We start from the raw sequence: 26523 nt of genomic DNA, 5'->3' as shown, positions 1-26523 counted from the left end.
AACCTTCCACCCTAAAAATGGTTCTCTGAAGAACCCTTGGAGAATGATGAACCTTTGATATGAAAACGCTTCTATGATTTAAACACTAAGAAGGAACTGTTCTATTAAGGGTTCTAGCAGGTGCTTCATATTTAGAATTCTCCAATCCAACCAAAAGAACCTCACAGGGTTCTCTGTAGCCTGTAAAAAGGCTCTTAATGGTTCGTTCGTTCCTAAAGATTGATTCATTTCTAATTCTAATAATAGGAATAATGATCATATAATAATAATAATATTCAAATATTAAATACAATATACTCAAAGTAAAAAATAATTTTACAGTAAAGTGAGTGAAAGAAAAAATATAGGCATGAGTAAAGTGCTCGAGTTCCATAGAGAACCCCAGTGAAGTTTTTTATGTTTTTGTCTAGGAGCGTATGGTGGGCACCATTACTTTTTGGTGTTTTATCACTGTTTTGAAATAAATAGGAGAGAGGAGCTTTGTTGTAATCAATACATTGATTATAATAATTTATAACGCAATGTTGTTTTTATTGAAATAAATTTAGAACTGTTTGAATAATAATAATTATTATTCCTCTTATTCTTATTGATATTATTATTATTTCTTGTTTATATGATTACTATTATTATTATTTCTTGTTTATTATATTTATTATTATTATGATTATTATTATTATTATTTCTTGTTTTTATTATATTTATTATTATTATTATTATTATTAATTTTTATTATTATTTTTTATTTACAGTTTCATTTAAACCTGTCTGTTTTTAATGAAATAAAAAAAATGCAGTGTATCTGTTTAATCTTAACAATCTGCCTTAATTAATGAACAAAATGTAATGAATTATGTTTCAGTTTCTCTGAGATTGTTGATTGTCTTTTTAATCTTTTAAATCGGACTGAAATCTGAAAAATTAAGCAAACAAACAATATGTTTGTACACGTTAAAGTACTTTTGTCCCTTTACTTTAATGCACCACTAATATTTTGGCAGCTATTTGGTAGTAAAAGCAGTAAATATTCTGTATCATCACTGTACACTTTCTTCACCTTGTTCCTTTCACATCAAACCAATTGGCTGTAATTTAAATATGACTTTATCTGAGTCTCATAGTCAAGGACAAAGACAGTCAAGTCTCCCATTGGACAAAACACTGTCCTTTTAATACTTTTCCACTTTTGTTCTTTTCTTTTTTCCTGAGCAGAACATCAGGGATTATAATGACCTTGTAAAGGGAGAATTACGGTCTGCTGTAGATTGGCATTTGTAGAAAAAAATGGGCACGGAGCAGCATGGCAGCGCTGTAGGGTAGCGGGCCGCTAGCTGGGGATCTGTGTTGCATCTTGTTCTGTGGCCCAGCATGACTAGCAAAGCATCAGAGCGCCTGCACCTGTGTCCTGGCAGGCTGTGGCACAGCTGGAGTGTGTAAGAGGTGGTAGGGGTTGAGTGGGCATTTGGGGAGGAAACGATCACTGAGTGACAGACAGGAGGAGCAGTGAAGATGACAGAAGACAACTAGGTCTCAGTATCAGACTTCTATAACGCCTAACCACCTGGGGGACCTGCACTGTGTGTGTGTGTGTGTGTGTGTGTGTGTGTGTGTGTGACAGACAGAGAAAGAGAGAGAGAGTGATTCTATGTGTGCAACAGGCTGCAGATAACCACAGAAAATGTGTCATATATGGAAATGAGAGCAACTGTAAATGAGCGTGGGTTAAATTCCACAGATGGGAATGAGGGTCTTTAACTATGCAAGGCTTCAACTGGGTCACTGACAATCATATGTGCTGATGTACTTTCACAGATTTTCTTAGACACGCTTTCTGAGAGAGCTTGGAAACACATTTTTAAGTTCAGTTCAGAAATTTTGAAGGAAAAAAAGAAAAAACAAAAAAAAACAACAACAGGGGAATCCAGCGCGAACGCCCGACAGGCCCAGGCGGTCGAGCTGGCGGACGCTCTCTCCATGAGGTTACCGTAAATGTTCCACTTAACTGGACTGAACAATAAAGATTCAAGATTTCTTTGATTTCGTATTATAAGATTCATTTTGAGCTCTTTTACTTTCTTACTTTTACTTAATTTCTCAGACAGTTCTTAATATTTATGACCGGCATCTGGTTTGTCCTGTTATACGACTGTATAAAAAAGTGTGTGAATAAAACGAAAGTATAAAAATAAAAAAAAGTAAAAAGCCATGATGACTGTGCTTCTAATTTATAAGTGTGAAAGGTTTCTCTACCTGGGATTAACAGTAGTATTTAGTAGAACGACGTCATGAGTGTGTTTATTTTCCGGTTGAGTTTAACGAGTAACATGTTAACGAATCAGAAGCTGTTAACTATTAAGACACTACGCTTCGTTTTGATTTGATTTGGTCCCGTGCACAGATTTACACAACACACACACACAGACTTCAACACATCTGTCCACAGGTGAAGCCCTCTGTAGCAAGGGGCGCTTTTATCTCTGCATGGTGGCAAGGCGAATACCGACACACACCAGGGAGGCGCATTGACGAGTGGCGAGCAGCGACAGCAGAAAGGTAGAGCCACCTTAACTCTCAGCCGACAAAAGCCTTTTCGATTCTCCTTCCTTTCATGCTTTCCTGGTATCCTGGCAGGGCTTTATTGCCTGGTTAAAGCGTTCAAAGCCGAACCCCTGAGAGGTGGGCTGCCTTGAGAGAACAGAGCGGCGGCGGGAGAGAACCGGACCAAACACGTGCACAAAAGCCAAATCAATAGCCATCTGCACTCCACCTCCACCAACACCCTCCACCCTGAGCACTCCCCATTCTTTCATCGGAGCTGGAAATGAAGAAATTAGACAAAAGTGGAGGGAGGTGCGAAGGCGTGGGTGATGGAGGAAGACAAGGAGGATTGGAGAACTTTGCTTTTCTCCTCGCGCAGTAGGTAGCGAAAGAAGTCTTAGGATTTCGAACTGGAGTCTGCAGGGGGGTTGGAGCGATGTGGCCTTTGGAAGTTTGCATGCTTAAAAAAAGTGCTAACCTTTAACACAAAGGCGGAAGCTCGGACGGCCTTTCATGTCTCGAGTCCTGCGCTCCTCTGATGTGTGTGAGAAGACGCGTAAACGTTGATGTCGAGAAATTTCTGTTACTATTTTGAAAAATGTTTGGCTCTGATTTTCCCAGGTGGAGAATAACGCTGACAGAAATAAGGAATAAACGTTGTTTACGCTGGTGAGTTGACGGGGATTGCACAGTGACTCTAAATCAATACGGACTGATGTCTGATTCCGTTTCTCAGTGGTTCTGCCGCGGTGACTCACCTTCCCTCCGATAAGTGCCACTGCACACTCGCGTCAGTGTCATAGTGACCTGGATTAATACCCCAAAGAGAAAATTTCTATAGTTTACTGGTAACTTCAATAGGACATGGTGTAAATATCAAGTTCTGATGAAAGTAGACACTTTGTAGGGTTTCATAAATAATTTTGTTTTCATCTAGCATACAAGGAGTTCAAATAGTCATAGAAACCCATTTCCGCACTCTGAGATGCCCCAAGTGCTTGTTCATAAAGATCTCAATTTTATCTTCATCCTCAACCCACAACATCTCAGAGTGAAACAGTCCCGAGTTATTTTAGATCAGACTCACGGCCATAAATCAATTCATTTGTTTACGCCGATCACCAGCGAACTACAGTAACTAAAGTACAGTAACAAATCTGACTTGCTTCCAAATCTTTTTGCTTGTGTGTATCATCGCTTTGTCACTGTGATCACTCTCTGGAGTGCCGCTTTTAGGAAGAGGATTATACTTCTGTCAATTATCCTCCAGTCAGCAGGATACTCAAATCTCGGCCAAGGATCGAGCCTACTAAACACGCGCTCTCTGCTGCGTCTGATCTCTCATTAGCGGACACTGTTTAGCACGCTGCGTGCCAGCGACGGCTTCGGCTTCTTATTAAAAAGACGAGACCTTAGGGAAGAAACGTGAGAGGAACAAAGGACGTTTCCCCATGAGCCAGTGTGAGGAGTGAAATCCTGGATGTTCAGACTCCTCTGGATTCAGAGAGAAAAAGGGGAGATTAAAAATAAAACGATTCATTCTACAGGATTCATGAATTTCAATCAAGCGTTTGATGAATGTAATCATGAAGGTAATTGATCTACTGCAGCTTTCTGATGATTGTGGGTCAAGCTGTTCAGCCTCCCTGAGTGGAGAGAGCTGGGGGGTGAACACAAGCATGCCAACGTTACTGAACACTAATCTCCTCGCTCATAAACACTCCCTGACACTCCGCTCTCTCACTCCCGTCGCTCCCACAGCAGCACTTCTCCATTCATCTCTCTCCGCGCTTCGTATTGGGACGCTCACGACAACTGGAGCGGCGTACACAGGAAAATTCCAAGCGAGGCTGATTTGTGAGAGATAAACCGGCATTTCCGAATGTATTTGAAGGAACCATGAATCTTTTACCGAGTACACTCCTCCTCCTCCTCCTCCTCCTCCTCCTCCTCCAGCTGCAAGCTCTGAATCTGAATCCGAATCCGAGGGAAATGTGGTTCGTTAGCTTCGTTTCTGATTTGTTTTAGTTTGTTTTCTTTTAGCGTCTCCTTAAACAAACCGCAAAGCAAAACAAAATATCGTCTTAATCCAGGAGTTTATGCAGATGACCCCGAATGCAGGGATGAATTTAAAATATAGGGCTATCATATTTTTATGATGTCAGTCATGTAGCTACGTGTAAAATAAGCGAATAGAAGCTGGCAGAATGTTCCGTGCCATGATTTACCAGAAGTCTAATGAAGAGGTGTTTTGTTGTTATAGGAAAATAACACACGCAAGTGCATCTCCTCTCCCTCCCTCTGTCTCTCTATCTTCCTCTCTCTCTTTCTCTGTATATCTAAAGTACATCCTGAAGTTTCACACGCGACATTCACGTCCATCAGGTCCACAACATCGCTGTCCATCAGGTTCTAAAGTCATACATTAGCACACTGATGATCTCAAGGTCTCTTCAAATGTTCTGCTGTCGTCATCGAAATAATCGAAATAATCTCACGTTCGAGAATAATCTAGAAATCTCTCTGTACTACTCACCGGACTCGTTATTAGGTGTTCCTAATACTGGTTGGCATGGTAACAATCACTTGACAACAAAGGAGAAGCAGTGTGCGCTCTTCACCGCGTATAACGTTCACTCTACTGTCTTCTGATCAGTGAAGCAATGAGTCGCTCCGTAAACATAAAGTTAAACTTTTCTGTACTTCGCCAGAAGTGGACGTGGCCACACGTAGTCACCGACGGTCACTGAAAACAAAAGATCTCCGGGCACTTTGTTGCTTTGACTCGCTGTGTGTGAGACACAAATGTAGCTTAAAACCTTTAGCGTTCGGATGTAAAAGGAATCATGGGGATTTTTTTTCCATGTTAATCGTGGACCTGGCAATCGTGGAAATGCCAGAATATCCATTTTATTTCTCTTTTTCTCAGCAAAAACAACAGGCCAGGTTTTGATTAACACAAACACACACAAACACACACACAAACTGTAGGTGCATGAATAAGAGCAAAAGACAGATTGCTTGTAAAGAAGCAGCTCGTTAATAGATAAGAAATCTAACGCAAAGACGAAACATCAACATAATAAGCAACAGAAGTGACTGATAACAGTCAGAGTCAGAGCTATCACTTCCTCCTGGACTTCAAAACACAGGAAGGAAATAATGTGCCGTTTGTTTAAGCACTGCACTTATCAATTCACTGAAGCTACACAAAGTCAACAAGCGTACAGGACCAGCACGTCGGCCTAATCGGATCTCGTCTGTTACATGAAACCAGCAGCTGAGCCGATCCCCAATCCCAGACGTCCACGGCTTGAGACCTGGGACTCGCTCTGAAGTATTGGTTTCCAAAAGGCTCAGTGCTAACACGGTTAAAAAAGCTAACTGACACACTCCTGCCATGATCCAGTCCACTCTCGTCGTCCATCTCCTCCGCCCCATATCCTGCCTTAGTTAGCTAGTGCACTAGCAGCTTTCTGTATCGACTCCATCGAGTTAGCATCGACGTTTCTTTTCCTTTTTTCTGCTGAGTACGATGCTGCTTGCTGTCTAGACCCCTGCAGCAATGTAGCTGGAGATAAATATATATTTTCTCTATGTTTCATAAATATGATCGAATTAGAAAGAGACGTTTGAATGAAATGCAATAAGAGACTATTAGCCTTTGTGATATCGAGGGATAATCGTTTAGAGCTGCGTGTTGTGTGTGTGTTGTGTGTGAGCTTTCATATTGAATTTCAGCTGGATCATTTAACGCTTCAGCATCAGAGTGTAGCCTCCGAAGGAGATTCAAGAACAACATAGAAAGGATATCGTTTGCAAATAAATACGAACAAAAAAAAATGCAAATAAAAGCAAATAGACTACACGAAGGATCAAGGATTTTATTTATTTATTATTTTATTTTATTGAAGGCTTTCAAAACAAATTTCTATGGTGGAGGATTTCTTCAGAAAGTAAGCTCACACACGCACACACACACACACACACACACACGCACGCACGCACACACACACAAATATATTGTAGTGCTTTAAGATTAAGGTCAAAGATTACGAGGCTTACACGGGATAAGAATATGATTATATGGGCTCAACAATGTTTAAGCACATGTTTAAAAGTTATTAAAAGAATAAAAAAAATAATGAAATAAAATAAAATAAAACACCTGGCTGGTAGGATGGAAGTCTTTAGAATATCTCACCTGTTACACCTGAAGGTGGAAAAAAAAAGTAAATACAAAAGACCTTTTAGTGAGAAGGAGTGTGTGGTGTTCTCATTTTCTTAAACACACACACACACACACACACACACACATTCTAAAGCTATTCCGTTGAGGAATAATGACACTAAGCCCTCTGAGAACATATCCCTCTCCTCTCTGTCCTCATCACAAACCCGATGCACGTTCCACCAACAAAGCAATACATCCTGCAGTGGTCACAGCCTGTGGAAGGGCCGTCAACATTTCTGTGGTGAGTTCAAGCTAATTAAACTATGCTAGTGAGCTGAGCTGACATCTGGGCATGGCGAGTTTGAGGAAAACAAATAAAATGCAAATGACTTTGAATGCCACCTCGGCTATCTGTTTTTTTTTCCTTCTTCGGCACTGCTAGTGAAATCAGGGCAATGCCACCGCTCCGTAATATATCGCTCCCTTCCTCCACCGTCCTGTGCTTCCAGCAGGCCGATTCCTTAAAGCTGGATAGGATAAATAAGCGACCAGTGTCCATGCAAATGGTGCTTTGATTAAAAAACAAAGAAGGTTGAGGTTCACACCTTCACTACACCTCTTTCAGTGATGAGGCTGAAGCGTTCCCAGAAGCCTGAAGAAGAAACCGAGGCTTGAGGTCTGAAATTTATTTATATTATTTTAGCAAAATACGTGTGTTGGAAATCTCCTCACAAGATGATAGTGGACTCTTGGATGTTACCAACAAACCGAACTGTTGGTGAGACTGTACAGAGTAAAGAGTCAGCAGGTCTCTGAAAACATGAGGGACGTACATCAGTTTTACCTGCTTCAGAAATTGCTCATGTGTTGCCTAGCTACCTTTTTTTTTTTTGCCTCTCTCTGTATCTAAAGAGGCATTATCATGAGCTCCTGACTAGATTATGTTGACGGGTCACTCCCTCATCCTGTTCTGTCAGAAACGGCGCTGATCTGTAGATTTAGTTGACATGATGGACAGGGGGATGGGGACGGGGTCTGGGCTATAGCTGATTTTGAGATTTGCCCTTTTTTAATCCTGGATTTTTTTTTTTCTGGGGGGGGATTTTAACCACCTTCCTTCCTCCCAGATGGCTGGACAGCTTCTGAAAACACAGAACACACAAACCTCTCTCGTGTCTCATATACGCTTCACACAGAATGAATCTCCATAATTGATCCTCCACACTTCGTCTCTCGCTCTCTGATTGGTGTTAATTGCTGGATTTAACCGCTGAAGATTAAGCGGCTCGACCTCAGCTCGATCTCATGCTGCCGTAATCCAACAGTATGAGAGAAAGACAAAAGGTAGAAAGCTGGAATATAAAACAGCACCTCATGTACATGAACTTCCTCATGTTTCTCCCTGGCTTGAACACAGCCAATATTTGTTCTCCATGTTGCTTCTTGGCTATGTGCTCAGATAGAATTCCCTGTCTTCACGTGTTCCTCAAGGTACTACCATGTGATCCATTGTGAACCATGTGAACCATTTAATTTCTCTAGCTCTTATCCTACACAGTGTTTTGGGAAACCTGTAGTCTACCTTAAGGGACATCCGGGATCAGCCGATAACGTATGTGTTTGTACTGGAGGAGGAAACCGGAGTATCTGAAGGAAGCAAACTGGGCACATGCACATAAGGTGGAGGCAGAATCTAAAAAGTCTACACACGCCTGGTGGAACTGTATGAGTCAGAAACGTGTAAGCACTAAACAACTGCACCAATTCCTCTGTAATGAGCTCCAGGTTCCTCTTGACCCGGTGTACAGACGGTACAGTGGAGCTTTATAAAGTCTACACATCCATGTTAAAACTGCAGACTGTGAAGTGAAGCATAAAAAAGAAAACATTTAGGGAAATAAAAACAATTCAAATTACAATTCAAAGTAATTTGATTTAACACAATTTTATTTCTACAGAGCTTTTAACAACAGGCACTGTTACAAAGCACCTTCACGGGAATATAAATAAATAAACCAACAAACAAACAAATTCATTAATTAATTAATTAATTTAAAAAAAATGATAAAGTTTAACATTTAAATCTAGATTTATCAGTAATCTGCAAGCCAGAGGTGATGCTGGTGAGGAGAAACATTGAGAGGAACCAGACTCCTTATCTGGGTGCAGTAATTATCACAGACTGGTCATCACTGAGGTGATTCTGATCTGACCAAACCTCATGAAGACCATCAACAATTCAATGTCGAGAGCTAGAGATCCCATTAAAGATGGGAGAAGATCTGACATTTTTTATCTTGGGCTCATTCTCCACAAACGCTCCTCAATCCTCACAAAAGGTCCTGCAGTGGTGTGTAGACCTTTTTTTTTTTAGATCTTCTGGATAGAGTGAACAGAACAGGGAGAAGTTTATTTATTGTGTTTATATTGGTCATCATGTCCTCCATCTTCTTGTTGTTCACACGGAATCCTGTGTCATTCAAAACAGTCCTGTGTGACAGGTACAAGAGGACAAGGCCAGTCTGAAAGATCATCTAAAACTCAAGTGTTCCAAAGTGCACAGATCTCCGTGTGTGTGTGTGTGTGTGTGTGTGTGTGTGTGTGTGTGTGTGTGTGCCTAGAGCACCACACTGTGCCGTTCTGTTGCCAGCCTTCCTTTTGATTATTACTTTAACTCTAGGTGGCTTATAGCCCACAGGAAGCAAGGGAAGTATGCTACTTAAGCCTGCCTCCTACTGAGAAAAAGCCTGCTGTTCCATCCCTTCTTCTGCCCTCCATTCCTCTCTCTGTGGCTCTCCCTCGCTCCGTTTAGTTCTGTCCCCCCTTGCAGCCAAACCTCTCTTCCTTACATCTATATTTTTGCCCCATCAGTGTTTTATCGGGCAAATTCTACCACCATCAATTATCCCTCTCTCTCCCTATCTCTCTGCACCTCTCTCTCACTCTCTCTCTATCACTCTATTGCTGTCTCTCTCTCTCCCCTTGTCTTTTTGTCACTTGCTCCTTCTCCCTCCTCACTCTCCCTTTTTCTATCTCTCACCTTCCCTTTCTCTCACTCTCTATCAATCTCTTTCTACCTCTCACTCTCTCCACTATCTCTCTTTACCTTTTTCTCACTCTCCTTTTTATTACTTTCTCCCTCTTTCTATCGCTCTGCCTTTCATCCTTCCATCACTCTTGCTTGCTCTCTGTCCTTTACTCTTTCTGTCTGTATGTCTTTCTCTATCCGTCTGTCTCACTCTCTCCCACTCTATCTCTCTCCCTGTTTCTTTATCTCTCTCCCTGTCGTTCATACTCAACCTCTCTCTCTCTCTCTCTCTCTCTCTCCCCTCCCTTTCTCTCACACCCTCTCTCTCTCCCTCCCCCCTCCCTAACCTTTGAATCAACATCGTTCCTTTTCTCCCCAATTTCTCCTAATGAGTCTGCCATCTCACTCTCTGCAGGAAGCAGTCAGGCCACAACAAGTGACACCCAAACTGAAAGAGAGAGAGTGAGAGAGAGAGAGAGAGAGAGAGAGGGGAAGAAAAAAAAAAGGAGCAAGATCAAAAAGATGCCTTTTGAAGATGATGCTCGAGGGCTGAATATGAAACATGACTAAACTGTGGAAAATGTTTCATGCAGGGAGAAATATTTGCATAGCTTAATGCGCTATGAAATCTGACACGTACAAACAGCTTCAATCTGTTTAGCGGAGGAAACCTCGTCGCCGGGGCGCCCAATAAACATACCTTAGGAGTCTAAAAATAAATAAATAAAAGGAATAAAGACGTAAAAAAAAACTTTGTCTACTATTGCAGTGTAATTAGGGTCGTGTTCTTAAGTGAAGCAGGTAGCAGCGTCCGTGTCTCAGTGCACAGAGGAAACGTGTCTGGACGCCGCTTTCTTTAAGAAGCTGTTCAGGAGAAACAGCCTGGTGTTAAAAGGAAGGTGGTGCAATTATGGGAGAAAGCACGGTGAGAGCAGCGCTGCTGGAGGAACGGTGAGCCATCATTATGGGGTATGCAAGAGGAAGATGAAAAGTGACATGGGAGAACATGAATTTTTGGTTTAGGAGCTTCAAGCACTTTACCAGCTCTGCTTTATTTATTTATTTTTTTAAAATCAACGCTAGAATTTTTTTTTTAGCTCAACACGGGTCATGAAGACACTTTTAACCTCTTAAAATCCCACCAGCAGCCCGGAAAATATTTTATACGACAGAGTATGTGAGGAAATCCGTGCTGCAACACACAAGGGCTGAAGTAGACATTTTTCATTATTTCAAAATATATATATATTTTTAAAAATCACCAAGGAATTAAAATAAACCTTAAAACAAAATATGCACAGTATTGAAGGAGACGATGATAATTAAGTGTGTGTGAGAAGCACACCGTGTTGTCTCAGAGCTCAGAGACCTCGCCATCATCACCTCTGTGTTGCTCATTAAATTGATCATTTCTGAGTTTATATATTTCTCAAAATCTGAATTGATTCACGTTTGACGAATAAATACGAGCATGTGGCAGTCGACAATGGTTGAAAGCTGAACTCCCCTAAAGTCTCCTATGACACTCCTTTGGATTAGTGTCACAGCTTAACTGTGACACACACACACACACACTCTTACACACACACATGCGCACGCGCTCTTACACACACAATTCCACTCTGTAATGAAGACAGAGGACAGATGGGAAGAAGTGGCAGGTTGCCAAGATGAGAGACGCATCATCATAATCTCCTTCTGGGGCGTCATCTTCATGGCGATGCTGGACATGTTTCCCCTGACCGAGACTGACGAAGGACGTAGACACACACACACTCACACATATACACACACACCACACACACACACCCACACACATACACACACACCACACACATACACACACCCACACACACATACACACACATACACACACTCACACATACACACAAAAACATACACACCCACACACACACAAACACAGACATATACACACACACACACACTCACACATACACACACACTCACACATACACACAAACACACACACATACACACTCACACATATACACTCACACAATCACACACACATACACACACTCACACATACACATACACACACAAACACACACACATACACACACTCACACATACACACACATACACACTCACACACACACAAACACACACACATACACACACTCACACATACACACACTCACACATACACACAAACACACACACACAAACATACACACCCACACACACATACACACACATACACACACATACACACTCATACAAACACACACATACACACACTCACACAAACACACACACATACACACACTCACACATACACACAAACACACACATACACACACAAACACACACATACACACACTCACACATACACACAAACACACACACAAACATACACACCCACACACACATACACACTCACACAAACACACACATACACACACTCACACATACACACACATACACACTCACACACACACATACACACACTCACACACATACACACAAACACACACACAAACACACATACACTTACACTCACATACACACACGCACACACACACATACGCACACACACATACACACACACGCACACACAGCCTGGTCATGTGTCAACTTTTCCATCTCGTTTTGCTGAGAAATATTTCTTTGTAAACTATATCTAATAATATATATACTGTATATTAGTACCGACTTTTAAATTGCTTGTGTGTTTTCACAGACCATAGAGCTCTCACCTCTATTTCACCAAGCTGTGACTACTAGCAGGGGTTTAGACAATGAAAATAGTAGAACATGTGAGCCCACGTTCCAGGTAAACCTGGATGGAAGGAAGGTGGATGCATGACAAGCTTGAATCTAATCTCATCTCATCTCATCTCTCATAGCACTTGACCGGACACGGACATGCGAGAGCATACAGAATGGTGTGAGAGCATACAGATTGTTGCGAGAGCATACAGATTTATGCGAGAGCATACAGAATGGTGCAAGAGCATACAGATTGTTGCGAGAGCATACAGATTGGTGTGAGACCATACAGAATGGTGCAAGAGCTTACAGATTGTTGTGAGACCATACAGATTGGTGCGAGACCATACAGATTGGTGACTCTTCAGTGTGTGAGCTAGAAAACCAAACCAAGACCTTCTGTGTTGAGAGATCCCGCGGTACCGGACATGAAAGGATGGCATTGTTCCTAATCAGTGAACATGTGGTGAACAGCTGGAAATACTGAAATGATTTTCTACGTCTCGTGCAGCCAACCTCTCGATTCGGCTATTCGAGTCCTAACAAAACCCTGATGCTAGAAGCGGAAGCTAAAGATAGAAATAACGAAAGCTGATTATTGTGCGATAAGCCCAATCAATTTCAATTTTCAGGAGCTTAATTTGACAAAAAAAGGGACGAGTGTAACATTAAGTCCCCTCTTTTTTTTTCTCTTTTTCCGATACCGCATGCGGCCGGCTTGGCCTCCGCACGAGCACTTTGTGTCTTTTTGTAATAATGCGGCCTGTGTAATGACTACTCAAGAGCTGATTTCATCCGTATCCTGTTTTAGTTTGAAAATGAAAGTTTGTGACCCCGACCCAGCATCCACAACCCCGGCGCTGAAATCCTGACTCCGTTCATCTCATCAGCAGCCTTAATAGATGACTAATTAGGCAAAGCGTTATAATTATAGACCCAACAATGACTTAAAGAGAAAAGGTTAAAACTGAAATGTGGGCTGCGTTCGCCCCGGGGACACGAGCAGCATTAATTAATCTACAACATGTGTGCTTATCATACTTAGGAAGATGTTCATGTGAGATGTTAAACTGACATGAACCCTAAGAGGAATACAACAGAGAGAGAGAGAGAGAGAGAGAGAGAGAGAGAGAGAGAGAGAGAGAGAGAGAGAGAACAACAAACAAATGTGTCCTGCCAGTTAAAGTTGTTGAAAATCAAGGTAAATAAATAAAAGCGCAAACACAGTCCATGAGACAGATGTCAGATATTTATAGGCTGTCGTTTATGTAAACGTAAGTTAACGTTATGTTACTGTTTCACAGTAAGACCTAAAATTGCTGCTGGATTTTTTTTTTTTCATTTAGGAACTAAACAACTATTACAATATTAACACCAGTTCCAGTATTAATGGTGACTAAAAGAAGTCTTGTGAAGTGAACGAGATACTAATGTGGATTTGTATCATGTGGAAGCGAATACAGCTCATTTTTATGTAGCGTCAACCACAAAACTTGTAAAATCCTTCTTAAATGTGAAATCTTCCAATAACGCAGCTCAGCCACCGTGGCGTATCAGCTCACTTCTTTTATCTCTACAGGAGGGCATTTGTGATGTCCTAATAAATGTCTAGTCTTAATGAATTCATGATTTTGTTTAAATTTGAGGTGTTTTTCAGGATGTGATCTGTTTGGTCCTGTTGCTGAAGTGTGGAGCTGGAATAAAGAAACCATTAAAATTTGATTAGCCAATCACAGTTAATGTTATTAATGTTGAAACTTGAGTAAATTCGAGCTCTGGAGCTCGAGCTCTGGAGCTCTCTGTTGCTCCTATAATCGAATACGAATAAATGAGTTTGACTGCCGGTTAAAACGGATCTGCTACGTTGAGAAAAAAAAAACAAAAAAAAAAACAAAACAAAACGAAAGACTTTTCAGAATCTCGCCGTGAACTGGACTGGCCTTTTTAAGCAAAAAACATTGTTTCCAACCTTTAAGTCAAACTGGCTGGATTCAAGTGATAAGGTCAGATGCTGAAGATCATAAAGAACAATGAGAAAGGCTCGGGGCAATCAAAGCGTTTCAGACCACGAAGCGTGGCGACGTCCAATTACAGCTCTCGCAACGCAGCACGGTTGAGATGCCTGCAAAAAGAAGGCTGAAGGAGGAATTAGACTGTGCTGTAATTAACGACTAGATCTGGAAAAGATGCCCATAAAGGCACTGAACAAAATCCATTCATTCATTCATTCATTCATTCATTCCTGTCAGATGAGTCAGTAGAGCGTGGAAAGGACTGAGGTGACGACGTCGGACTTGTTACCGAAGCGCAGATACTGATGATGTCACGTGAGAAATGGGGCGTCACTTTCATGAACAGACCATAATTAGTCACCGAGGGCAGTGGGCTAATGTCACAGATTTATGACCAGCTCTCTGAGAAAGACAAAGGCCGCAGTCTTGTTATTAGCTCCTTCTAGCATGAGCGGGAGGCTAACGAGGAGCTCCGATCTCCAGCTGCAGAGCTGCAGATTAAAAGAAAGCGTGGGGTGCATGCGAGCGTGACATCCGAGCGATCATGTCCTCGCTACCTCAGGGATAAAATACACAGAGTAACGCTGAGACCGGCCCTGCTGCTCCGTACAGACAATAGAACGAAAGCTTGCATATTAAAACTGGAAGAAAAATAAAACAACTAATCCGTTAAATCCCTTAAATAAAAGGAACGGGAAGCTTAAGATGGTGATATTGCTTTTAAACGATTAGCAGCCTTTTCGGTGGGATTGTAGTGGCTTAGTGCTCTAAAGCGATTTCCGTACACGGGCTTGTATCCCTGAGTGAGAACGAGGCGAGGAAGGAGAGACAGTTATCAAACACAAAGGTACGTACCTGAATCACAGTCGGGCAATAAGAGCAGGAGATCTTCTGCCTGCTCAGGCTTCTAATTGCTTTCTCGGGAATGTTATGTCTGACGCTCGTGTGTATCGACGGCTCGTTTTGTTTTGTTTTACTGAAAAAACAATTGGGAAATAAAGAAGAATACAAAGACGAAAAAACAGAAGAGAAAAGTGTGGAAGTCTCCGGTCTGTCTCCTGGTTGAAAGTAAACTCAGAGTAAACAGAATCCTGGGTTATATGTTTGACGTTTCACACTACTCACACTTTACCCAGAGTTAGCGATTAATCCCAACCCTTCCTAATCTGACGTTTCACACTGTACATCACTAAACCCTGGATTAACTTTCTGATCGCCGTTTTTGAGAACCGCCCTCGAGAACCGTGATCGAATAATAGCGGCTTCAAATGACAGCTTTCACAAGGAATAAACGTTGCTGTGTAAATCCTCCTTGACTGTTTTAAGCCTCCTGAAATGCAAGAAAACAAAGACATAAAAAGGAAAAGAAAAGAAAGAAAGTTATTGACTGCTGTTTACACAAAGCGCAGGGTTTTTATGAGTGTCTAAAGCATGTGATGTGAGTCAGGATGCTCCGTTCTGATTGGGTGTTTAAGTGGCTAACACCGCCAAAGCTTTGCTAACGTGCTCGTCCTACCACGTGAATCGTTGCCCTAGCCGAGCTTAAAGCAGGTGTGTGTGAAAAGGCCTTATGTTAAGGCCTTAAGGCCTTTCACGAGTGTGAAAAGGCCTTATGTTTATTCAGTCCCTCTCACACAAAATAAAACGTTGCTGGAATCTGGAACATCCGAGACGTCCTTTTTATCAAAGAATTGAGACACTCACTAGAAAGGGCCAATTAAACACGATCAAAGACAGCTGTGCGACAGCATTAAGTAATAACAATGTTACCTGCTTAGGCCTCGTGCATGCAAATAGTGTAATTAAAGCCTTCACATTGAGGATAAACACTCCAGCTGTTCCGCCATTAATAGCGTAGTAACAATGAGGTAAAGTTTACTTTCAACAAATCATGAAAAGCAAACACTTAAAAAAAAAAAGAATATGATGGCATGAAAGAAATTTGCATAACATCTGTCATAAAGAGGTGGGTTGATCGAAACATCAAACAAAGACACTAATGGCGGTTTAGTTGACTCATCCCAGGCTTGGTGAAAAGGCTCTCATTTTCTAGGGCACATCCGATTCAAGGAACTTGGAGACGTGCAATGTTTGTATCCTTGTTGTTGAATGATGCGTGGGCGTCCTGCTGGGTGTCTGAGCTGGAACAAATCTCATGCGATGGTCCGCTGCTGAACGTTCTCACCGATCTCTCTGAATCTTTGAAAGCTCTGATAATTGTGGAGCGAGCCATCTGGAATGGTTATGAGAGAACACCGGCTCGTCTCTGTGGGAATCATACGCTCAGGCTTATACAGATTCGAAAGCTCAACTCTGGCCTTTGCTTCGCTGCAGGCTGTGTGCTCACCATCGCTTCTCCAGCCACACAGGAATTGAGAAAGAGGCGGAGTCACTGCTGGTCCGTGAACGCTGGCGTGAGCTTGACCACATGACTGAACGATTTTTATTTCATTATTTCTGGACTTAACCCTTTTTAGATATAAAGATATAAACATTTGTAGAAAAAAAAAAGATTTTTTTATGATAGATTGTCCCGAGTGGGCTGGAGCATTCACTTTCATATGAGCTTCATAAGCTTCCAATATTTCTGTTAAAAAAAAGTTTTTTGTTGTTGCCTTTCTAAAATGCCAAACATATTGTTCTGATGATAAAAGAGTATTGATTATTCTGTAAGGTATTTGCATGTTTCACACTTGTAAGTATTTCCTACAATGCAATAAAAACCGAATCGAATGAAGTACGTACTGAGTCAAATGTAGTAGGTACTGAATCAAATGGAATATGAACTGAATCAAATACAATTCTGCTGCTTCTATAGATGCATGTTTCACACTTGTAAGTATACCCAATAAATATAAATATATAAATACATGTCATGCAATGTATTTGTTGTCATCAGCCTTGATACTAAACAAATTTTTACAGGCTGCAGCGTGAATGACTGCAATAAAAATATCAGTTGCACGATATGATTAAATACACTGACATGTGCACAGGAAATCTATATTCATTTAAAAGTTATATGATATTAATTCGAGTTTTTAGGCACTGCGTCCGGGGACGATTCTGCTGATTTATTCTGGCTGGTACTTGGGCTCACTAAAAGTACTAAAAATAAAAAATAAGGCCTATAATACAGTGCTGCTAAATTCACCGAGACCTGGTTTCATCTGTATCGGCTTCCGGAAAATAAATTTCAGGCCTGGTGGAGTTTATTGTACGCTCAGCACTTTAAAGCAAATGCTAACGTGCATGTTTTTCTTTGCAAAACTACTGCCACTTTTTTTATTCCCTCTTACCTTTAAATTTTTTTTTGGCACGTACGAGCCAGCTGTTAGGAGCCAGAGACTACAATTTAAATGTGTTGGATTAGCTAATAATAACTAGACGACGTACTTTAAGCAAAACTGTGCAGATGGTCTCTATCACTGCCACCAGTGTGGCTTGATTTTTTTCTTTCTTTCTTTTTCTTCTTCTTTTTTTTTTTTTAAGCCGAGAACCTGACTGTGCAATTGCTTGATATCTGGCTGGCCAGATCTTAAAAAGCTTTAGCTGGGGATCTGAAAAGACATTACCTTCCTGCTGCTAATGCTTTCCCACAGCCCCCCCATTACTGCCCTAGAAAATCACAACCACTTCTACTAACACGCTGCCTGTGCTTCGATTTGCATAGCGTTCCACTTACGCTAGTGAAAAGAGGGGAGACGAGGGGAAAAATAGAGACGCATAACTTACCAAGGCGCAAGGAGCATTACATGTTTCGAAATGAAAATACAGAAAACACATCTACGAGGAGAGCCGAAGTGATAATTTATTCCGGCAGTTAGCAGGAGAGGATGAACTCCATGTGAGACGCGTTTCAAAACAAATCAGCCAAACACACACACACACACACACACACACACACACACACACACTGCCTTCACAATGCAGGCTTTGTAGCCATGTAAAATATGAAAGACAGGAAATGACCTTTAGAAGTCTGTCAATATGGATTGCGCTGAATCCTGCTAGTTGAGTGGAAGCCACTTCCTCAGTAACGTGCTGCTAAAAAGGGCATCTGGATTGAAAACGATAATTAATTGTTTAACTTCATCGAAATGGATGTGTTTCAGGGGTCTGGAGTCGTATAAAGAAGGAGGACTGAAGGACTGTACTGTACATGTGGCTTTTTTTTTTTACTGCAATTGGCTTGTGGCCTCTTGAGTAACACGTTTAATTGGAGAGCTAACACGTACCTGTGCAGAGGAGTGAACTCTCAGCACTGTTTAGAGATTATATTTAAGAGGACAGTGAAGAGATACAGTGGGTAGGTAGGAAATGAATCAAATGCATTTGGTACTGAGTGAAATGCAGTGGGTACTGAATCAAATGGAATATGAACTGAATCAAATGCAGTTGGTACTGAATCAAATGGAATAGGTATTGAATTAAATACAACAGTCAAATTCATGTACTGTCAAATGCAGAAGGTTTTGATTCAAATGCAGTAGGTATCAATTAAAATGCATGAACCAAACATAAACTGAATCGAATGCAGTTGGTACTGAATCAAATACAATAGTCAAATTCACTATGTACTGAATCAAATGCAGTAGGTTTTGATTCAAATGCAGTATGAACCGAATCAAATTCATCTGGTTCTGAATAGAATGCAGCTGATTATGAATCGAACGCAGTAGCCACTGAAGTTGGTTATATGAGAAACATGAGAAATTAATGCAGATCAATGATTTAATGGAATATAGTGGAAAAGATACAATAAGTTTTCACTGACTAACAATAAGCAAATGACAAAAATAGGACCAATAGGATCTCTAATGACTCTCTGATGGATCTCTAATGGATCTTATTTTGACATAAAGTTTATCTATGAAAACCCTGCCCCTTGTATAAGCAAAGGGAAACATATATAGAGAAAACAGTATAAAAATATATATGGTTATAGATTGGCAGCAGAACAGATTGACTATTGTGAATAAAGTGCAGAAAAATCATTTTAGAGTTCATTTAAAATATAATCGAACATCTGGCCAAAAAAAAAAATAAATAAAAAAAAAAAAAATAAAAAAAATAAAAAAAATAAAAAAAGAAAGAAAGAAAGAAAGAAATACGTTTTATGCTCTAATTACATTCCTGGCAAGCCAACGGATCTCCTTAGTTGGGCATAAAGGCTATACGCCGTATTTGGTCTGTTACTGAACCCATCTACTGACGAAGCGTACTCACACAAGCTGATTTTTATAGAGACATCTAGAGCGTTCTGCTGGGTCTGATAGTTGAGCTCTTTGGAGCAGTTCAGGTGAATCAACTTTTGTAGAACGCAGGCCAAACCGGTCTCGTCAATTCTGTCAATTGCTACGGCCATATCAATAAGCCTATATCTTGGATAGCTTCGGCACAACAGACTTTCCGTGTGAGTGTGAGTCTGTGTGTGCTGTTACAGCATGACATCTCTGATAAAACTAAATATTGATACCTTTATTGGAATTCTGATTAAATAACATAAGCAAGAAGAAGAGGGAAGGTGAAAAACTTCAGAAACATGGTACTTTCCTAATATTTACCTTGCTGTGCTGCTCAGATCCTGCCATTAATGCTAAAACATTCCATCTCTCTCTTCTCTCTCGCTGTCACTCTGTAATAAGCTAAGGTTACCGTGGCACTACGGCGAATGAAAGAGAGGAGAAGGGACAATAAAAGGGGAAGCAATTTGATTATCGCGCTTCAATCAAATTCAATTAGACGAGGTCATCCAGAACACTCACCCAGCAATCTAAAGAAAGCGCTTCCCCGCCTCCTCTCGTCTTCCGTGTGCACACTCCCACTAACTCACACACTTACACACACTTTATCACACACACACATCTCTGTGGCCAGCGCGATAGACAGGAATAGAACCGAACCACCGATGAAGACGTTTCATGATTAGATGATGCTCTGGGAGAGTCCTTGCATCAATTAATCACCAATTAATAGACACTGGCAAAAAAAAATAAATAAAGCTTGTGATACACTTCGGCTTAATTAATACACAGTTCGCAATTTGGGGAGCTTAATTAATCAGTTTCTGAGTAAATGGAAAACAGGAAAGCATGTGTCTTTAATGCGGTGGACAGTGAGGATGGGGAATACTACTGTGCGTGTGTGTGTGTGTGTGTGTGTGCTTGGAGCAATTTGGTTTTAATCCAATTTAATGCAATTATGCTAGGATGAGAGAGAAAGAGAGACAAAGAGAGAGAGGGTTTTTTTTTCATTTTCAGACTCCTCATGCTATTTGGTGTGTGTTAACCTCTGCTCAGGAAAAACGGTGGAAAATGTAGACTAGAGGCTGGAAATCAAATTTAATGTAATCTGATCTTTGATGGTTTTCAAACTCAACATGTTTGCTGAGTTCCAGTGTGATTGTTCCCGGCGCCCTGCGTTTTGGTTTCAAACTCACTCGAGTCTCTGAAAATCCGGTGCATTTGTGTTCATCTTATATCATCACAAACATGCCTGAAGAACACAATTATATCCACTCACCATATTTATGTTGTTTTCTGATGTTGGTGTTGTTCTTCCCAGTAAGCTACATCACCCACCTCACCACACCACACCACACCACACCACACCACACCTCACCTCACCTCACCTCACCTCACCTCACCTCACCTCACCTCACCTCACCCAACTCTGTGTCCCACAACGTTCCTCTGACCCTCATGCTACATGTGTTTGTGGATACTGACAATGTCGTCATTGATTTAAACACACACACAGGTTACTTTACCTCCTGGACGAGTGCAGAGCCGACTAAGAGATGTGTTTATATTTACAGGTGCAGCCGAGCTGCTATTACAGACTAAACTGCAGTGTGAAATCCCCCATATTTACCCTAATGCATATTTTTTAATAGAGCATCCTGACAAAGATTTTTTGATTATAAACTTCAAAAAGTCTATATATCTGAATTAGTTAAGGAATTTACTTTGGCTATTCCATCAATAAGGTAATGCCAAAAAAAAGTTTGCTTTGTTTATGGTGTCAGGAGACAAAAAAAAATCGTTTTAATTAGTACGAGTTTGTCGGTCTGATCAAATCAAAGACCTGGCTAGAGGATTGTGTTGACGAATTCATGCTGGTGTTGCACTTTGGATGGTTTCACTTCGGCTTTGTCCAGCATCTTCTAAATGAATGCTGTAGAGTTCACCCTAATTGGAGTGGATCATGTCTAGGCCTAGAGCTAGAGAGAGAGAGAAAGAAAGAGAGAGAGAGAGAGGGAGTCTGCTGAGGAGAAGAGTTCCTTATTTATGTGCAGCAGAGCTTTGAGCCTGCTCTCTCTTTCTCTGCTTGAATTACTGCCTAATAAACATGGCCCAGGGACTGAACATGGACACACACATGGACAGGATGAAGTGTCCATGCTTTGGGCTTGATGACTGCAGGCTGCAGGCTTTACTGACTGCTCAAGTGGACAGTTCAAGCCTTTTCTGCCTTCTCTCAAAGCGTCTGAATAAATCTTCAGTTAAATCCTCGGTCAGTGAGGTATTCAATGTTAAACCCTATGTGATGCTTAAGATTTATCACTTCATGAGTGTTGACCGAAGAACGAACTCACAAATACAGAAATATATACACTTGGATACAGCTGACCAGAAGGCCTTACACACACACACACACACACACACACACACACACACACACACACACACACACACTACACTGCCCCCTGCCCAAGACAAAGCTATGCGACTCCACTTTAAACCACACAACAATAATGCAACATAATGCATTATGGATCACTTTGCTTGCAGTATGATGGCTGCTCTGCTCTCTCACTGCCTCCAACATCAGTGTTATTTTAAAGACCAGGAACTTTTTAAAAATCAGTTCAGATGCCTGTTCTTCAAAACCCAAAGGTGTAACACACACTACAGCAAAAGGCCGAAAAGTGCTCGCATTGTTCACCACTGAGCTTTACAATCTAAACTGCCCTGGCATCAGGTATCACATACACATACACACTCACACACACACACACACACACACACACAGACACACACACACACAGACAGACACACACACACAGATGACAGTGATCTACTGAACATGTGAGTGAGTCCCACTGCTAAAAAAGCACATTTCAGCCATTTTCCATCTATTCCCATGCACCATTAAATGACTACTGTCATAAAAATAAGAAACATATGGGCCTCTTTAATTGGCCAATTTCTCTTTCCAGTGCATTTACACATTTTTTTCCCTGAATTTCATTGAAACACACACAAAGCTCACACAGTTAAATCGAGGCAGACATCAATGGCCTACTACTCCAGTGTCTCAGCCCAGACAGCAGAAGATTCCTTCTGTTCTATTGATTAATTGTACTGTTCTGTTTGATTTATCGCTTTTCGCAAGCCATTTATTTTAACTGCCAACACACACACACACACACACACACACACACACACAAATGTTTTTAGTTCTAAATTCTCTTTTGATGGATAAAGCTTTGGTGTAATAGTTTTAAATGTGACTCAGCAGGTCCCTGGATGGATGCGCAAGACCTCTTTTATGAACAAGAGCAAACAATTCTTCAGCCTTCTCACATGGAGCATGTGACTCTTTAACTGTCAGTGGAGTTCAAGGAATTGTTCGACGGACGTCACTAGTCATTTGTCTGCACGACATGGAACTGGGAATAATTATTCATATTTAATCAGGCTGAGCACGTAATTTCTCCTGCTGCGCGATAAGTCGCTTTCCATGTTCCATTATGAACGTTATAAAGAAGCACGCTCCCAGCGCTTCTCCAGCATGGACTAAATGGAGAGGCTAAAGTGGTTTGGCTTATAAAATCATAATGGCTTGTCTGGTTTGATAAACTGAGAACGGTACTGGAATTCAAGAATGAGGGAGCGAGAGAATGAGAGAGAGAGAGAGAGAGAGAGAGAGTAAAAGATGAGAGAACGGGATCGGGTTGATAAAATAGAAAGATTGTAAATTGCATAGATAGAGGAGGAAAAAAACTGAGGAGAAAAGCGAAGGGCTTTGAAAGTCAGAGCGGCTGTAACACTTTGGCAGATCAAATAAAGTTCTAATATAATAGTGATAAATAATCCAGACTTAGAGAGACACGGTGCGACAAACGAATACTAAAGAGCAGAAAAGGTTGGAGGGGAAACGTAGAGGAAACGGAGAAAGCGGAAATGACACGTGATGTTATTCGTATGTTGGGATCTTGTCATGGCATTGCCTCTGACGTGTAATTGCTTTGGCAGCATGACCTGTAAAGCAGACGAGCCGACGAAACACTCTGAACTGAACTGAGAACCAGAGACAGCATCGATCCAAAATAAATTATTAATGATGTTTATATATTGTCATCTGCACCGTTATACGTCGTCGACCAACTTGTAATTACTTTGGCAATGTTGTATGTAAAGCAATCGTGCCAATAAAGCCTATTAACCCAAAAACAAAAGATAACAGGAGGGGCGTGTTGACTTGTGAATACAAAGAATTTCTAAAGTCGAGGCTCGAAGTTTGACTCGAAGTAAATTTTATTCTTTTTTTTTTTTTTTAGCTGGACCAGTTGGATATGACGCTACTCAGATTTAAATGGGCCTTGAGGCACAAACAAACGAGACTAAATACTGTGGATGTATAAACACAAAGAAGGAGACTCACCCTGCTCAAGAGGTTGAGGCTTGAGCCCAGTTGCCTTCATCTTCAGAGCTTCCTTGGCGGACATGTCGCAGCACGAGCCCTTATTGGTGTCCTGATCGCTGTCGGCCTGGTCACTGTCCCCGTGTCCGCTGTCCCTCAGACTCACGCGCTCCGGGTCCTTAAATGTTGAACTGCTATATGATGAGAAATTCAGAAAAGGAAAAAAAAAAGGAAATAAATGACACAGGAAATTGAGAATGGTTTGTTCTAATTTGAGACATACGCTCGCTGGTGAAAGCAGGGTGGATGGGTGGGGGGATCCAGGCATCTGTGACGGCTGAGCGAGTAATTTAATAGAACTTACCTTTGAACAAACTGCTGCCTGCTCCCCATGTAATTGGGCTCGGTGGGGAAGTTGTCGGTCTGTGAAGGAGAAGGGAGAGAAATTTAGGTGTTGCACGACATCGTAACACATCCCGGCGTGCACAAAGACCCCCGGTGAACGGGGTTGATTAATTATTCCGAAAAAAAAAAATGGATGGATGGAAAGTGGGAGCAAAAATTACAGGTTAGGGCGGGGGGTTTGGGGAGGAAGGGATTTGTTAATCCTTACATTTGTACATTTGAATTATTCAACTAATACAACAATTAAACATTCAAAACATTGTCTCCGGTAACTGTGAACTCGCAGTGACCTCATGGATATAAATAGGAAATGGGACGGCAATAGACAAGAAAAAAGCAGCATAGAGACACACCTGCGGACTACGGCACGGTTGCATCATGTACTGTATTTACACAAAGGTGCAGTGAACCTTCTCTCACAAATTGGAACAGCGAGCTGCGTCCAGGCTTGTCGACTGTCAGCGTTACAGTCTCTCGGCAGAGAGCAGCAAGAGTGCATTATTCACTCAAATCAACAATTAGTCATCTATCCAAAGTTCTTCCTTCTGCTCTGGCCGTAACCATCTTCTCAACATCTAACGGTGCTGGAAAAGCCAATAGCTCTTTCTCTTACAGGTCTCAATTACTCAACTCTCTGAGTTATGTCAATGTTGCCATGTCGTGTTTGCCTTGCGCTGCCGAGTCAATACGGAGTGGAGAGGAGGGAGAAGGCGGCGTAAGCTGTGGTCCAGACAATATTGACATGGCAGAATACGAGCCTGAACGAAGACTAATGCGCCGGCCCGTGTCTCTGTCTCACATCGCACACATTTCTCCCGTCTCTGACTTCTGCAGGGTTCGGCTTCACGTACTTAGCGGCCATTTTATGGCTTTGAAATATGAGTATCTGAGGTTTCACCTTCTTTTTTTTGGATTCTTTACACTAAATAAACTCTATAACCACTGAGAATGGTCTCCAGGCACATGGAAAGGCGGTCCTGGGATTTGTGTGTCCACAATGCTGTGTTCTCGATTCTGATTGGTCAGGAGGTTTCTACAGCAGCAGCCCAGACTGTAGTTCGTCTCAAAGGCAAACAGCAGATTTATATTAATGTGCTTGTTCTAATAGGTTTCTATAGCAACATCTACGTTGTTTCCGTAGCAACAACTGTATGGAAAATTCTAAATCCATCCATCCATTCAGTTTTTGTACCACTTATCCTACACAGCACCACAGGGAACCTGCCGTCTATCCCAGGAGACACGGGGCACAAGGCGGGGGAAACCCAGGGGACGCAATCTGACAAAAACACCAATGTACACTCTCTCACTCACTCACTCATTTTCTACCGCTTTATCCGAACTACCTCGGGTCACGGGGAGCCTGTGCCTATCTCAGGCGTCATCAGGCATCAAGGCAGGATACACCCTGTACGGAGTGCCAACCCATTGCAGGGCACACACACACACTCATTCACTCACACAATCACACACTACGGACAATTTTTCCAGAGGTGCCAATCAACCTACCATGCATGTCTTTGGACCGGGGAGGAAACCGGAGTACCCGGAGGAAACCCCCGAGGCACGGGGAGAACATGCAAACTCCACACACACAAGGCAGAGGCGGGATTCGAACCCCCAACCCTGGAGGTGTGAGGCAAACGTGCTAATCACTAAGCCACCGTGCCCCCCCACCAGTGTACACACTACAGACAATTAAGAGATGTCTACAACACATGTCTGTGAACTGGGTGAGGAAACCGGAGTACCCAGAGGAAACCCTCTACACACACACATGGCGGAGGTGGGAATCGAACCCTCAACCCTGTAATTGCGAGTTAAACATCTTAACTGCTAAGCAATGAATATATATGTGTATGATTTCTGTTAACTTATATGGTCAACAGAGTCAGTATTCATTATCTACAAACTTCTTTTAGGAGGGATTAAGCATAAGACAAAAATGAGACAGAAGCAGGCTACTTCCCACAAAGAATTTA

At 41.6% G+C, this 26523-nt stretch overlaps 1 protein-coding gene across 1 annotated transcript in view; it reads right to left on the bottom strand.

Moving 5' to 3' along the window:
• Positions 1 to 26523, bottom strand: part of pcdh17 (protocadherin 17) — a 58454-nt gene that overhangs the window by 9274 nt on the left and 22657 nt on the right. Inside the window, exons 3-4 of the mRNA XM_060876159.1 lie at positions 24501 to 24559; positions 24158 to 24330 (exon numbers count right to left, since the gene is read on the bottom strand). Of these exons, the coding sequence (XP_060732142.1) occupies positions 24158 to 24330; positions 24501 to 24559 (232 nt within the window). The remainder of the gene's footprint in view (positions 1 to 24157; positions 24331 to 24500; positions 24560 to 26523) is intronic.

This window comes from Tachysurus vachellii, chromosome 1 (assembly GCF_030014155.1).
Source record: "Tachysurus vachellii isolate PV-2020 chromosome 1, HZAU_Pvac_v1, whole genome shotgun sequence".
Classification (NCBI taxonomy): domain Eukaryota; kingdom Metazoa; phylum Chordata; class Actinopteri; order Siluriformes; family Bagridae; genus Tachysurus; species Tachysurus vachellii.
This window is presented reverse-complemented; position numbering and strand designations above follow the sequence as displayed.